The 16085-nt window shown below is 39.8% G+C and overlaps 1 protein-coding gene across 8 annotated transcripts in view; it reads right to left on the reverse strand.

The window, feature by feature from the left end:
* Positions 1–16085, reverse strand: part of ATXN7 (ataxin 7) — a 151384-nt gene that overhangs the window by 28493 nt on the left and 106806 nt on the right. For all 8 annotated transcript variants that reach the window (XR_010125721.1, XM_063661884.1, XM_063661882.1 and 5 more), the window contains 3 exons: positions 7187–7439; positions 4909–5168; positions 4333–4415 (listed from right to left, as the gene is read on the reverse strand). Coding sequence is in view for 7 of the 8 variants with exons in the window: in XM_063661884.1 (XP_063517954.1) it covers positions 4333–4415; positions 4909–5168; positions 7187–7439 (596 nt within the window). In the remaining variant the exon portion in view is untranslated. The remainder of the gene's footprint in view (positions 1–4332; positions 4416–4908; positions 5169–7186; positions 7440–16085) is intronic.

Below are 16085 nucleotides of genomic sequence, written 5' to 3' on the forward strand. Positions count from 1 at the left end.
GAAAAGTCAAATTATGGCAGTGTTTGTCTTAAGGCAACCAATACACACACCTGTGGTTGAAGCAAATCTTATAAGAAAATGTGTCTGTAGTCCAAACGCATTTCATATTTACTGGCATTAAAACAAAACAAAACAAATAAGCCTAATACTATTGCTAACAGAAGATAAACTTGAATGTACAAGTGTGAACTGGTCAGAGCTGGGCAAATCTTACTGGCAGTTGAGTCCAATCACTCAAGTTAAACCTGACCATTCCATACTGCTGAGATCTCAGTCTGTAAAAATGCAAGGAGATGCTAATCCTGAGGAGTGGATGAGTTTACATGAGCTACCGTGGCCCCTAATCACATATCCATAAACATACATGAATTTACCCACGTTTCCTTCTTTTATATTACAAAATACTGTAAATGTGTGTGTGCATGCCCCTACACATAATACAAATGTATTGGCATAGTTGCTACAACTTTAGGGACTTAAAAAGGGAATTATGCTTCTAACTACCATTTTCAGTTGAATAACACAATCCACCTCCTTACGAGACACACTGCAAACTATGTCTACCTAAATAATCTAACCTGGCACAGATAAATGTGTTTAGCTTTTTACATTTTTACTTGATTTTCTTTAATATGGAAAATAACCGTAAGAAAGTAACCTAAAGACCAGGAACTTTGTTTTGTTTGTGTTGTACCAGCATCTAGAAGAGTACCTGACACTCAAATGCTTTGAACAAAAAGTTTATAAAAACAATGGCCCTCCAATGTGTGTTGAAAGAACAAATGAACATATAATATTACTGGTCCACCTGCCTGTCTCTCCACGCAGATGTATAAACCTCTCCTCAGCTTGAATGTTCCCGGTGCCTAGCACAGTACAGCCAAATGAAGAAAGCAGGCAGATACATTTTCCCAGCTCAGTCTGAAGCATAAGTAGAGTTTCCACTGAGCTGTGAAGAACATTCCAAACAGAAATTCGATAGGGGTTGCCCAAGGCTCACAGGATAAAGACTGACTGCATAACTAGGCTCCGGGACCCTGCACACTCTAAGACCCTTGCTTACTGCTCCCTGCTCCTTTGGTCCCGCGTACCTCTTCTTCCCTCTTTCTGTTCAGCCACCTGGCTGGCTTTAAGGTTCTAAGGAATTTGCTCTGCCCTGTCACAGAGCCTTCACACATATTGTTTCCTCTACCTCTCCTACCTCTCCCATCCCTCTCAAGCCCAGATAAATCATCATATTGATTTCGGCCCAATGTTCCTATGGCAAGAAAGCCTTCCCTGGAAAAACTTCATTTTTGCAGGCTTTCATAATGTAGTCCTCTCATCTTTTTATAACTCATCAGTGGTAATTTTACACTTATTTTGGTGATTAATAATCTCCATCTCTTTCATTAGACTGTAAGCGCCACAAGCATAAGGAACATGTGGTTATTGTGCTAAACCCTTTATTCCCTGCGACCTAGAACGAGTGAGGCCTGTGCTCACAGACGTTTGTAATAAAAAGTTCTACAATGAGTGAATGGACAAAGGCTACAGGAGTCACAAATCTCTCTGCATGGAAGGCACAGAAGACTTTTGACGGGATATTAGACAGATGAAGAAGTGAGGAGGGGCAGTGAGGGTGGCAGACAGACAACAGAGAATGAGTATGGGGATGAACAGCAGCAAATCCCCTCACGGTGAAGAGAACAGATAACGTTCTAAGTCTAAGACAGAAGAGACCTGGCAGCAACTTGGCAGCAACTTGGGAAACACTCAGGGTAGGGACATGCAGGCATGTTTAGCCCTACTGAGCTTAACAGATTCAGACCAAAGTGAAGGCAAGGAAAAGGAAAAGAACTGACAAAACAATGAAAAAAAGTCAAAGCATCCTGTAAAAGGGCAGGCCTGGCGGATGCTGCATTTTCTGCCAGTTCTATGCTGACCTCATGACAAGCTGGGTCTCAAGACTTATTAATGCAATGACAGGCTTAGCCCAATGCCACAGACAGTAATGACACCCTTAAACAAGGACAAGGGGAACACATATCATTTGAAAAGGAAGATGGGAGAAAAATGCAAACCCATTCAAAGTCAGTCCACCTAGCAATAAAGGCACAGGAAAAATGCTAGTCAAGCTCCTTGAAGATTTTAAGTTGGAAAAAAAACTTTTGGCAACCTCACTTCTGGGTAGTTATCCAAAATAACTGAAATCAGAATCTCAAAGAGCCATTAGAACTCCTATGTTCACTGAAGTATTATTTACAATAGACAAGATGTAGAAATAATATAAATGTCTGTCAACAGGTGACTGGATGAAGACGACGTAGTATATACATACACTGGAATACTATTCAGCCCTTAAAAAGAAGGAAATTCTGCACTATGCCACAACAAGTATGAGGTAAGCTTGAGGACATTATACTAAGATAAATAACCCAGTCACAGAACGATTACACACTGCATGATTCCACTTATATGAGATCTATAATCAAACTCACAGAATCAAAGACTAGAGTGGTGGCTGCCAGCGGCTGAAGGGAGAGGGAAATAAGGAGTTACTAATCAATGAGCATGAAGTTTCAGTTATAGCAAGATGAACAAGTTCTACACATCTGCTGTATAATATTCTATCACAGTCAACAATACTGTCTTGCACACTTAAAGGTGTGGTTTCCTGCCACACTTTGATTGAAAAAGAACATCTTGGGTTTGAAAAAAGCAAACCTCATTGCCCACAGGTACTGTATTACTGAGAAATCCATATTACTGAGAGTCAGGTAGGCAGGAAGAGGACAGAAGGAGAATGGCAAGTTGTGATCATGATGTGGACAGGGCTGAGGCATGCTTTCACACATTCTCTTAGGGACAGCTGAAACTGACATAATTCTACAGAACTCAGGTGGCTATCTTCATACACCACCGCCACTACACCACTGTGTGTCCAATTAGTACCCTATACAAAAAAAAAAAGCAGTTTGTTTTATGAGAGTTTTTAACCTAGAAATCCAAGGATGGGCTTGGGGTGGGGGTGTCCATTAACCCAAGATAGAAAAATTCAGAATGTGTATGTGTATGCACTATTTTATTCTCGGAAGATGGACTGTGTTTTTTTTTTTTTTTTAAATGAGATATTTAAAGGTACTCTTGACCAACCCTTTTCCCCAAAAAGGTTCTGAACCACTGCTGTAAGACAAAATCTACACACTAAAATTAAATTAGAAGCTCAAATTAAAGTAAGAACCACTTAAAAATTTCCAACTGCAGAAGACTGTAACATGCCTCCACTGGTTGGGGCAAAGGGGCAGGGCCTGAAGTCCTTTATTCAAATACACTTTAATAAAATTTAAAATAAAACACTAACAATTTTATTAATTTTTAGAAGAAAATGCTAACTTTTATCATTTTTACCCCCTCCCTCTAAGGTTTTAAAATTACATACTTCAAAGCAGTGACTCTGAATGCTTCTTGAACCTTTCTGGGGGGTAGCTGGGGATACCCTCCAGAGAAATGCACATCAACACACAAGCTCATTTATGTAGAGGTGTTCACTGATGACCTGAAGCCACCCCACATCAATAACCCATACTTTTCAGCAAATATAGCTGATTAACTATATAAGGCTATATAAAATGCCTTATTAGCATACTGGCATTTTAAAAGAAGGAAGACCCCAGAGCAAAAAGGAAGACCATTACATTTTCTTAGCTTGTATATAAATTATTAATATATTTTATCTAGTGTTTTTTTTTCTCTTAAAAGAGATGGGTCTCGTAATGTTGTCCAGGCTGGACTCGAACTCCCAGGCTCAAGCAATCCTTCTGCTTCAGCCTCCCCACTAGCTGGGACTTACAGGCATGCTTGGCTTGCAGTATTTTTTTTTTAAACTAGAAAACAGGGCTATCTCAAAGTCACAGATTTTTTTTTAAATCGTTCTTTAAAATTTAAGACCATGGGTGACACATTTTTTAAATGTTCATACACACACAAAGGAAATTTCCGGACTTGCTTTAAGCCAGTATAATTTAAAGCACAGTCAAGGGTAGCCTATATGGAAATATTAAAAGTTTTTAAAAATAACAGACTGACTGGGAGAGAACACTATTCCTGTGGATACAACACTGCTCATTAGAAACAAAACCTCTGTCAAGATTATAATTTATAACAACACACTTCACATTTTGTCAATCTGAGGCTTTCTTCAACAGAACCAAGTTATTCCTTCACCTACACAATTCAGAACAATCCACAGAGCATCTTCTCTGGGTTAGACAGACTTTGGGAGCAGTGTGGTACATCCCAGTCACCCATGTTTATCAGGATAGTCTGCTTGACTTTCAGGAGTCCACCTACCTTGCATGTCAGAGACCGGGTGCAGGGCTTCTTGGTGTCGAGATCAATAACCCCACAGTGGATGTCAGGATCAAACTCTCTTTCTGTCAAAAGAACACAGGCATTACATGCAGCCTGACAAACTCTCCTCCATGTATTTTGTAAGTAAGAAAATAGAAGAAATCAACAGTTAGATAAATTATAGCTGGAATAAAATCCACATTATCAATAAAATAAAAAATATACAACGTGTGAGTGCTGCAACAAAGCAGCAACATCAATAAGACAGGGGGTGACTACTGCCATCAGATGACAGAAAAGATATTGTTTAAGTCTGTATTACTTCCTTCAGAAATACACCACTAGAAAGCTACTTTTACATGACCTACACACACACACACACATACACACACACACACTCATGCTCTTTAAAAACCAAGAGTGAAGAGAACAAACATATTAACTAAGGAACTTCCTCCTAAAGCTGAAGTTGACCAGTTTTAAAAATAGAAATTCTAGATTGCAGTTGATTTGCTCCCCATGAATGCCCATTTAATATATAGAGAAGCATTATGAAGAAACAAAATTTGAAGTTACCTGATAATCTCTTATTTAAAAATTTCCTATTATTGGAATTGTCTTCAGGTTTCTTTTCCAGAGCGGGCGGTGCAGGAAGCCCTTTGCCATTCAGAATCTGTCCAGGTGAAGGCAAGGTTGGCTTTGGTATTGACGGGCAGTTAAGGCCAGGCTTGACTAAGGAACTCACAGTAGCAGGACAGGTTGGCCCCACCGCAGATTTCAGTAGTGTGCCATCCATTTTCGGATGAATCTTCTCCACTTTCACAGAGGGTGTCATGCTGTCATAGAAGGAAGTGAGAAAACCAGTGCCTGAGTGCCTCAGCAGCCCCCAGGTGAATGGTGAGCCAGAGGGATGAGGGTAGAGCCTGGGCCTACCCAAGCGCTGCACAGGTCCAGCCTCTTGGAAGGCTCCTTATGAATTTTGTTAGTAAGGTTCATACTTATTAAGTCTATAAGCCCTTCTGGTGAGGCAAAACCCTCAGGGGACCATCAAATTTGCCTCGTCTTTCATCATTTCAAAAAATTTTACACATGAGGCAATGGGAAACTTAGACCTGATACCCAATGCAATGCAATTTCTGTAAGAAGCAAAACATAAAAAGGTCTAAAAGAACCAAAGACTATTTGCAGAAGCCTTGGAGAATATCTTTTGAGGACTGCCATTTGTAAGAAAGGATTCATCAAAACAAAGTAAACTTCTGAGTGAACGAATATTTCCAATAAATGTCACTAAAGACTTATGAGAACTCAAACATGCTTAATAACATATCTCCAAGAAGAGGTTGTTTGCTTCTGTCAATAAGGGAGACTAGTGTTTAATAAATATATGTTGTGTCACTAAAGTGGTAATTCTCCAGTCCTTGAAAAATGTTTCTATGAGAGGAGCTTAGGGAATACCTGTGCCACTAACAAAGATATGAATCTTGGAATCTTACTGACACTATCATTTTGCTTGGTAAAACTGAAAATACTGGTAGGAAGCTAACAACTGGCCTGGTTCCCATCTAAAGGCCTAGCTCTAAGTAAAGAAGATTTGAATCAATGAGGTTGTATAAACTTTGTTCAGTGGAGTCAGTGCTCTAACAGCTGTTAAGCTGGTCAGTGACTTACACACTACACTGGCACCTTTTTTGGCTTTCAGACAGCTCCCGGAACAAAAACCAAGCTTGCTGTACTGTACTTCTGACAGAAGAACAGGGGCTGGGGGCTTAGCAACCAGGACGAACAGCCCCAAACAACTGTACCTGGAATAGCCTGACAGCAGTAGAGAGACTGCAAGATGTCACATCCTCTCCCAGCTGGCACGGTCCTTATGCAGCAGCAGGTGCTGGACCCTACCCTGAGATTAACCAGGTTACCAGATCTTGGACCTACGATGTGTGCTATACCCTCCAAAAGCAGGCTGGTCCAAGAAAAGCCATCCGCCACCAGGCTGAGGGATGCCATGACAAGGCGAAGTATGTTTCTATTGGAGTGCATGGCTGCTCTCTCACATGACCTCAAGAAACCTGTCAATCTACTGAGTGACCATGGAAACTTGCCGAAGCCATGCCTGGCAGGTGTGAACTTCCTTCAGCCTTCTCTCATCACTGCTGTGATGTGAACCTAAGGTTGAAGGGAGGAAGCACTGCTTCCCTATTTGCTCTGCAGACCCCCGAAAATTCTACAGCAGCATCTGGGAATTTCTGCATCTTTTTATCATTACTATTATCCACAGCAGCAGTAGCAGGAGTGCCAGTATCCATTTGTTAACCGTCCCCTATGGCCAGACACTATGCCAGGTGCTAGACATATATTAACTAAAATATTCTCAATAACCCAGCATAGTGGCTGTTATTCTTAGAGAGAAACGGTGCCTTGCCTAAACCCCTACAGCTAAGAAGTGGCAGAAATGGGACACAAATCCAGGCCTATATGACTTGAGGCCTTCTTGGACAAAACTCCCCCACCTCACGAAGCTTCCTTCTCCTCATCTGGAAAACGAGGATAGTAACAGTACCTATTCCATAGGGTTGTTGTGGTAAGTGACATAGTACACACATAGAGTTACGTTTCAGTAGCTAGCACACAAGAATAGATCAATAAATATTAGTAACCTTATTATCACTGCTATTACTACTCTAAAAAGCTTCCTATGACATGATAGGGAAACATCAAGAAACAATACAACATACATTTGAATTCTTCCCCAAGTAGGCTCTCTTTTGTATTATTCACAGGCACTCTCACATGCCACTAGTGTACACAGTTCCATTTCCAGCAGGTAAGCTTTAAAAACCCTCTTGGCCATACTCACATTCTACCATGGGGAACTCTACTTTGCTGAACGGGATGCATTGGCCTGGTGTTCCCCCTGAGCTGCAGTTTCTCTTTGGGTGATTTCAACAACTTGGAACTTGATGAGGATGCGCTAAGAACACCTCCACTGGAAGAACGGTTACTTCCACTTGCACTGCCTCCTTTGCTTTTGGACAGAGAAGGGAAGAAGGAAAATACTGATGTGGGAGGAACAGCCAAAGGCGGCTTGCTGGATGAGCTATGTCTTCTTTCTGAAAAGGAAAACAAAGAAAAAAAGACATCATGTTTTAGGCAAATCTCAAATGTAATTCTGGAAGAATTCCCTGAAATCAATATATTCAGATTAAAACACATATCATTAAGTGAAGATATGTTAAACTCAGCAGCCTTCAGAAATGGCTCATCTAGGCCCCACAGACTTACTTAACATTCTAGGAACGGGTCCTTCTGTTTCTGAAGTATCTCAGCATAAAGAGTTTTATCACATACACCCATCAGGAAATTAGACAACCACCGTAAACATGAGAATATTGCCTTTTGGGTTTTGGGTGCTAAAAATGAACCTCATTGGCTCCAACTTGCATTAAGAGAGAGGAAAATTATTCATTCATCTGCAGAGCTCTGCTAAATGACACTGCAAGCAATTCTTTCTTCCTAACACAGCACCTCTCTGATTTTCAAAATAGCAAAACCTTAAGAAACAAGTTGTACCTTCTTTTTTTTCCCTGTCACTACCCACCAGCATATGACACCAAATAAGAATGTTTCTAGGGTTATCTTATCATTCCCTAAGAATCTGTGCTGAAATTTTCCAGTGAATCATTTCACTTCCCACCCCCCCTTTTTTAATAATCTCACTTGACTACAGATGGCATAGCTCCGGTTCACACCACTAAGATGCCAAAGGCGCAAGACAAAAATACCACAAATAGCTACGCCTGTTTTTTAAACCAGGAAGTAATTCATGGTTAAGTATAGACTACAAAGGTTTAGCTGAAAATAAATCTATCCACTGGAGAATCAGGTTTTCTTAGAGTAAGGTAATCCATACTAATATACATCAAGAGCTGTTGAAGAATGTTACCATCAGAAACAAGTAAATTATTTGGTAACTTTATCCGCTTGAGTACCTTAGTGGCTGCCTTTAATTAATTCATTTAAAATTACACATTTGCTTAACTCTAAGTTTTAAAATGCATGTGATCCAACATTGACTTATCACAATACAGTAGCTATATGAGTATTTAAAACATTAGGCACATGATGATCAATGACCACAAGTAAGACTTCAATGGTTTATTTCCAAAGATGGTCTTATAGCAGTCCTGAGCTTCTTGGTAAAACTGTGGTGACTTATTCCTGGAAGCGCACTACTTCAATGATGGCTTATAAAGTACTTAACAGTGTGTTCCACACCAGGACAAAATTATTATCCTAGCTATCTACAGACAAAATTCAAATTTCCATTCTCCAACTCAACTACACAAAGGCTACAATCAAGTTAGGAAGGTTAAATTGATAGTGATTTATATTATAAGTGCCTTTTGCTTTTTGTTCACCCCAAAATGAAAGCTGTGTATAAGGAAGAAAAAACTAAAATAAATTCAGTTTAACAGTTTTCCAAATTTGGCATCTGAAGATGTTTTTAAATTTAGTTTTTCTCTCTTTTATGATCCCAAACACTCTGAACATACTTTTAAGCATCAGCACTTGTCAGCCAGGATTGTAAACATGTGTTTGCAGTTCTGTCACCTGCCTTAGACGATACAACTTCTGTGGGCCATGTCCCCATTGTCTTTCTCTGTAAGGCATGGGACAGAGGTCTTCAATTAACTTCTGCATGACGGTAAAGCTTTTCTTGTGAAAAGGAGTGATTTTGGAAGGCCCTAGACCAGTGGCTGTCAACCTTGGCTACCCACTGGAATAACATAAGGAGCTTTAAAAACACTGATGCATAGGTCCCTCCCTCAGAGACTGAGTTTGGGGTGTGGACTAGGCATCCAGATTTTTGACAAGTTTCCCTGTCTGATTCCACTGTGCAGCCATGGTTGAGACACTGCAGTAGACCAGGCTAATGCCTCAAGAACCATTAACCACAGCTGAGTAAGTTATCATGTGCATGGCACTGAGAATACTGCCAGCTACAAGGCACTAAAGGGTTTGTCAAATGAAGCTCACCACTACTACTTGTCTTGTATTAGTGTTTTCCAAATTTTCATCAACTGCAAACTATTTTCATCATTCTTACCAAAGCTACATAAAATACTATTTTTTTAAACTCAACATTTTAATTTACATTATTAATTCTATCATCTCCTCCTCCTTACTCTAATACTAGCCAGTCTCTCATGGGGACATCATTGGTATTTTGGACAGGACAATTCTTCATACAGGATTTCAGGATGGTTAGCATTCCTAGTCTCCTACTGCTTCTTCACCAGTAGTGCCTGTCTGCCAAAGACAACCTGAAACCACCCCCTAATCCATTTCCAGATGGGCCCCAGCGTGAAGCAGGGCACCTCTACCCTCAGCTGAGATAGATTTTTTTCCAAAATAGTATCTGTGAAACAGTAAGTTCAATAAGCTTATTATCTAAACTGAACATTAAAATATTCATCCATGTTTATCTACAAAAATCACCTTGTGTACCCCCTGAAACAGTGCACTAAAGGAATAGCATGTCTGTGATATGAAGAAGACAGAGAAAACCCTCAACTAGAACTTTGACTTTTAAGAAGTACACTCTAGGTATCAGAATTCTCAAGCAGCTGTCTCAGAGCAAACGTGTGATGTATTTTCTTTGAAGATCAAATGATTAGATAAAATTCTCAATCGAATTAAATACCCTCAGTTCTGCTATGAAGCTTGTTTTGAGAATGCAAATGCATTCCAAAGCCACCGATATACTAAGAAACAATTTGAACATACTGAAATTTTGCATTCGCTTTTTCATGATTTTTGTCTGTAAGAAATACCAGGTGAACACAGAAAACTATACCTGGCTGAAATGAGCCACGTGGGAAAACACAAAATGCACACCCCCTCAAACTTCCACCATCTACCTCAGTTCACCACCATGGGTGTTATTAACCACACCCAAACACAGCTGATGCTACAATTTTTCATCCAATTTCAGATACCTCCTTCCATCACTTCACAGTCAAGCTGCAACCCTTCCCATGCCTTCCACAAGCAAATGCCAGGTCTTCTCAAGGTAACTGCCATGTTTATTCTAGTATTTATGTATTTTTTGACCATTTAACATTTGTAAGACTGTGCTACCCTTTTCATTAGGTTCATGTTTTTCTGTATGTGTCACTGATGAGGTCTTTGAGTGTTGTGCCATAACCCCGTTTTCCCAATAAGCCTCATGTGGTTTTTGTTGCGTAATTTTGCATTGTGCAGTAATTTTTTAGGAATGCATGTTGTGTTATAGCAGAACTGACTGTAACTTTAAGCTTGTCCTTTCAATTTTCTATTCCCATCATTGTCCACCCTCCCCCTGTTTTCTTTGGTTAAAATCTTCTTTTCTTGCCTATTAACTCTTAATATGGGATTCCACTAGAAAATCAAGGTTCAAAGCTTCTTAAGTTAAAAGTCTGCTGATGTATCGATAATATTTCCAAAAAAGTCTATTTTCTACTTAATAACAATAAAAACTATTTAAAAACTAAGAATGACAATCTACCATGTGAATTTTTCATTCACTAAAACTTGAAACAGATTGTGTGTGTGTAGTGTGTGTAAGTAACTGAGATTCTGGCTGAAAAGTGCCAGCTCAAATTCTTGTCATGCTACTGAATTAAGCTGTTCCTTAACATCATGGACTGGTAACTTACTCTGTGAAAAGGACAGCATCTGGCTTTCCCCCCACAAGAAAGCAAGAAGGAAAAACCAAATTTAATTGTAGTTGAGTTGGACTCCCCTTATCCTTTCACTGTGAGTTCTTATTTTTCATAAGATTTTAAACTGGGCATCTAGCTCTAAAAAAGTGTTTGATCCCAGATCAGAAGAGAAGTGGGCAAATTATAGGTGGGATTAGGGACCCTATATTAAGTGGACAACGTGGTGGCCAGATGCTGAGCACAACTGCAATGTGGTCTGCTGAGGAGTCCAAGTTGAGTTTTCAAAGCGCTCCTCTCTCCAGGATCTGGCACCAGCCCAGAGAAAGCACACTCTGTCCCAGAATGAGGAGGGCATGATGAATGGCTCCAGCAAGGGAGAGACAGGCCGACTGACAGCAAGTACAGACACAAGAAAAGAGCAGAGACAAAGAAAGACACACATGCCTAAGTGTGTATGTGTGTGTTGTGCTGGGGAGAAGAGAGGGAGACAGAGCTTCATGGAGCTCTTTCCCCTTGTGGCTTCAATATGTCACATGGCAAGGACAGGATATTAGTAGTGGTGTAGGAGGGTGGACAGCTCTCTACAGGTCTTCCAAAACTGAATGCAACCAATACTAAGCTTATAATTCTGAATTCATGCTGAGATTTTTTTTTAATTATAAGTATTAACACCCAGGTACACACCAAAAAGGAGTTCAAAGCAAATAATTAGATCTTTTTATATCATAAATATTGCTTTGAAAACAACTAAAAATAATCTATAGTGAGCAAGTGTCAAAATTAGGGCACAAATCTAAAAAGCAGTCAAAACAAATTGTAACTCCAAATGCTAACATTCATACTCGAAAATAATCTAGAAGGATATGTCAAGCTTTCTAAAAAGTGGTTATTCCCGGGATTATACTCTATTTTTTAAAACATTTGTGTATTGTTTTTCTATAATGAATACAGTTTACTCGGTTATCAAATACATACTTCTAAAGAAGAAAAATTTGGTGTTCTGGTTTCAATTTTACACATGCCAAAATAAAGCAAGGCATACTATCATTCCTGAGCATAGTATCAATTTGTCCCATTCTCAACGGGTATCACGCAAGTGGCTAACTACTAAGAAACCCCCACAGAACCTGAATTAAATATCTTCAGTTCTGCTATAAAGCTTGTTTTGAGAATGCAAATGCATTCCAAAGCCACCGATATACTAAGAAACAATTTGAACATATTGAAATTTTGCATTTGCTTTTTCATGATTTTTGTCTGTAAGAAATACTAGGGGAACACAGAAAACTGTAACTGGCTGAAATGAGCCATGTGGGAAGATTCAAAATGCACACCCCTCAAACTTCTACCATCTACCTCAGTTCACTACCACGTGTGTTATTAACCACACCCAAACACATCTGATGCTACAATTTTTCATCCAATTTCAGATAACCTCCTTCCACCCTCTCATGGTAATTCACAAGCTGCAACTCTTCCCATATCCTTTATTCAGGGCTCTTTTCTTATATCTTATGAAGCCTTTTACTAATCTTCTATAATCCAAACAACTGGCTGATGAGAAATCTCACCTTCAAGAACAACAACATCAACAACAGCTGCTACTGTGTATTGTGTAGAAACCACATGCCAGGCACCATGCTACGGGATTTACATGGATTATCTCAATCAATCCTGACCATCTTTCTAACAAAGTAGATACTATTATTAACCTCACTTTCCAGATGAGGAAGCCAAGGCTTTAAAGGACTCAAGTCAGTTGTCCAACATCACATGGTTACTTAAGAGGCAAAGATGGGTGCAATCCCAGGCAGGCTGACTCCAGCACCTGGGTGAAAGCACAAGGCAACTTGCCTGCTCTGAAATGGCATTATTAGCAAGTCATAATACATGATGGAGGGGCAGGGATAAAGGTGAGGGCTGGGGCATAAATCAGTAAGAAGCCCATATTCCCCGAGTGCTCGGCAAAATCAGGTTGTTAGTGTACAAGTCTGCATAGGCTGAACATTTGTCATCGATGACAGTATTTTGGTATATTCAGGGTGGGATCCAGAATATGTTTAAGGGAAATCCAGATTGTTTTCGATTTCATCTTTCCATTTTGGAAGTTGCTAAGCTAAAAATCAGCTATGGGTGTGTCAGCCAGTGTAGCAATTCCCTGCTTGGAGGGTCTTAAAGCATCCAAGATGGTTTTGATAGAGGCAGACAAATGCCTAGAAAGACAGGGGAGGGTCTCCGATGAAACCCCACCTCCAAGTAGAAGACAGTTTAAAGCCTGAAAACCAAGCTACAAGTTAAATCCTAGGACTGGATTAAGAATTTGTCTTCCCATTTGGGATGCTTTCCTCTAATTGGTCCCCACACTTCACCTATTTTTATATATACCTACCCTTTCCAAATAGGTTTTTCTACACTGTCATGCCCACCTTTGAGTTGTGCCTTCCCTTTAAACTTTTTTGCATACTTACAAACCAATCAGCAGGCACTCCCCATTCTGAGTCCATAAAGGGCCCCAGAACCAGCCACATGGGGGAATTATTCCCCTCTCCTTGAATCCTCTCTCTGCTTGAAAGCCGTTTTCATTGCTCAATAAAATTCTTCTCCACTCTTCTCACCCTCCAATGTTCCATGTATCCTCATTCTTCTTGGGTGCAATACAAGAGCTCAGGAACTGCCAAACGCAGGTACAACCTTAACACAGGTAAGCTGCGGCACACCCAGCGTGGCCGAGGGAGACCCAAGCAGGGCATATCACTGGCCGGGCATCCCTGGCTTGCAGAGTGACCAAGAAGAAAAATCCTGCATCAGTTTGAAGAGTGAACTGTGACAGAATGTGCCAACTGGGGCTGTCTTTATAGCTTGGCTAAAAAGAATCAACTTACACAGTTTCCAGGTGAGCATGCTCTACAAAAGACCATTGGCAAACACCTGCTCAATAGGGTAAGGCTGGACCCACAAACCAATACACAATACAATATGCATGCTTCGAGTCACTCTCAGGTTGTTTATGGTCACCTTCCCAGCAGAGGCTCAGGACTGTTGGGCACAGTCTTGATATGTATGGGTTGAGTAATCAGCCTGAACAGAATCCAAATCAGATAAAAACATTTTTTAAAAGATTACCTGAAAAGGGCAAGAACTTTAGAGTCAGGGATATGTGGGTTCATATCCTTGCTTTGCCAGTTACTAGTTGGGTGACCCTGGGCAACCAGCTCACTCCGTCCTCGTTGGCAGCGTCTTCAACTGCCAAGCCTACTTTGCAGGGCTGCTGTGGATTAAACGATAAAGAGTTGCAAAGCCTGCAGCACAGAGCCTACTATGGACCAAGTACTGAGAACTCAACAGCACATAAGACAGAGGCCCCATGTTAGCTTGGCTGATGCCAGCTACAGGCTTATTTATTTAGACAGAAAAGTACTCACAAATAACACCTGACTTCTAAAGGAGGTAGAAATCACTTAAGAACAAACCAAACCCTCTTTACTGTAAGTTATCTTCTCCAGTGTGATAAGGATTTAGTATATATATTTTACATGCCATTTCAGGAAGATATCAACCTTTCTAAGATAGGAGCTCAGGGGAGCAACTTTAAGAATTCATTTAAAAATCAGCAAATTCACATCAAACAAAAAGGACATTCATTCAAGCTAAAGTTATTTTACAAATAAAAGGTTGGCTCATTTTCCTCATAGAATTCAGAAGACACTCAGGAAGAACTGCAAGTAGAATAAAATGAATATCAAGTCTCAAATTCAGTTTACAGATCCAAAGGTGGAAATTTTGGGCAGATTTTCTAAGTAAAACCCACAAATTTTTCTTTAAATGAAACTCACTCACACTTTCAGATAGACTCAGTTAAGGTTAAACAGAGTGTGCACTCTGCATGGATGGGCCTTATGAGAAAAACCAATGCATGCTTCAAGGAATGCATGACTTCATGCCTTCTGACAGCTCCATTCCACAAACATCCCATAACGATGCCCATTTAAAGCAAGGACTTTCAATAATGAAGGTTATACAAGGCTATAAAATGTAAAACACAGGTAAACATGCACACAGTCTTTGGCCAGTCACAGTAAATAATAATGCATGTATCAAAAGCTCAGTTTAAAAACTTTAGGTCATTCATTAAGCTGTCCCTTCACAAAATTATTTATTGTTTATTTTTATGTCCAGGTTGAAAAATAACTGCAGCTTGCTATTATACAGCTCCCAATTAATCCAAACTGTCATACTCCATTTCCAGGCCACCAAACACAACTTGTGAGGTGTCAATTGGCATCATGTGTCTTTCACAAGGATTATAACTCCTTAAGAAAACATCCAAGAGCAGGACCTGAGGCAAACTAGAAATAAAGACTGCATAAAAACAAAAACAAAAACAAAAAAAACTCAGCACTTTTTTCTCACACATCTACTTTGCTCCAGACTAGTGTTTTCCCTAAACTTTTGTTATTCACAACTAAATCATATTTTGGATCCTTTTCCAAATCTGCACAATATCTAGACCATTACTTACTTAATATGTTTTTTAAAATTCAGTGGCTGACTAGGTACTAATTTAGCATTATCCTAAGCAATAATATCGCTGAAAGAATGACTTTGTATTTGATGTAGGAGTTTTTTATATATATATATTTTTTCTCATGAATATTAAAAAATATTTGGCATACCATTGAAAATCACACCACGGACTCCACATGAACATCAAGCATTTAATATTTCCTCACTACTTTCATTGTTGTCAACTTTTCCCTCTAAATTTTCTTATTCTTTTTAAAAGCACTCACATGTGGCCTGACAAGCAAACATGGTCCTACTCCATCCACTCTTTGTAGTCACAGGTCCTTTTTAATCCTAAATCTGCTTTATCTTTGATCCAATTTCTTTATGTTCCCCAGGCACTTGATGAAACTATTCCAGAGAGAGCTGAGTGTAGTCTAATTGCTTAAAAGGAAGCAAGTCAGTGGGACCGTCCCTGGAACATTCAAATCTCAAGTTGGGGAATTCAGAACTGACCTCTGACATGCAGCGCCTCAAAGGACAATTAGC

The sequence above is a fragment of the Pongo pygmaeus genome, chromosome 2, assembly GCF_028885625.2.
Source record: "Pongo pygmaeus isolate AG05252 chromosome 2, NHGRI_mPonPyg2-v2.0_pri, whole genome shotgun sequence".
Taxonomy (NCBI): Eukaryota; Metazoa; Chordata; class Mammalia; order Primates; family Hominidae; genus Pongo; species Pongo pygmaeus.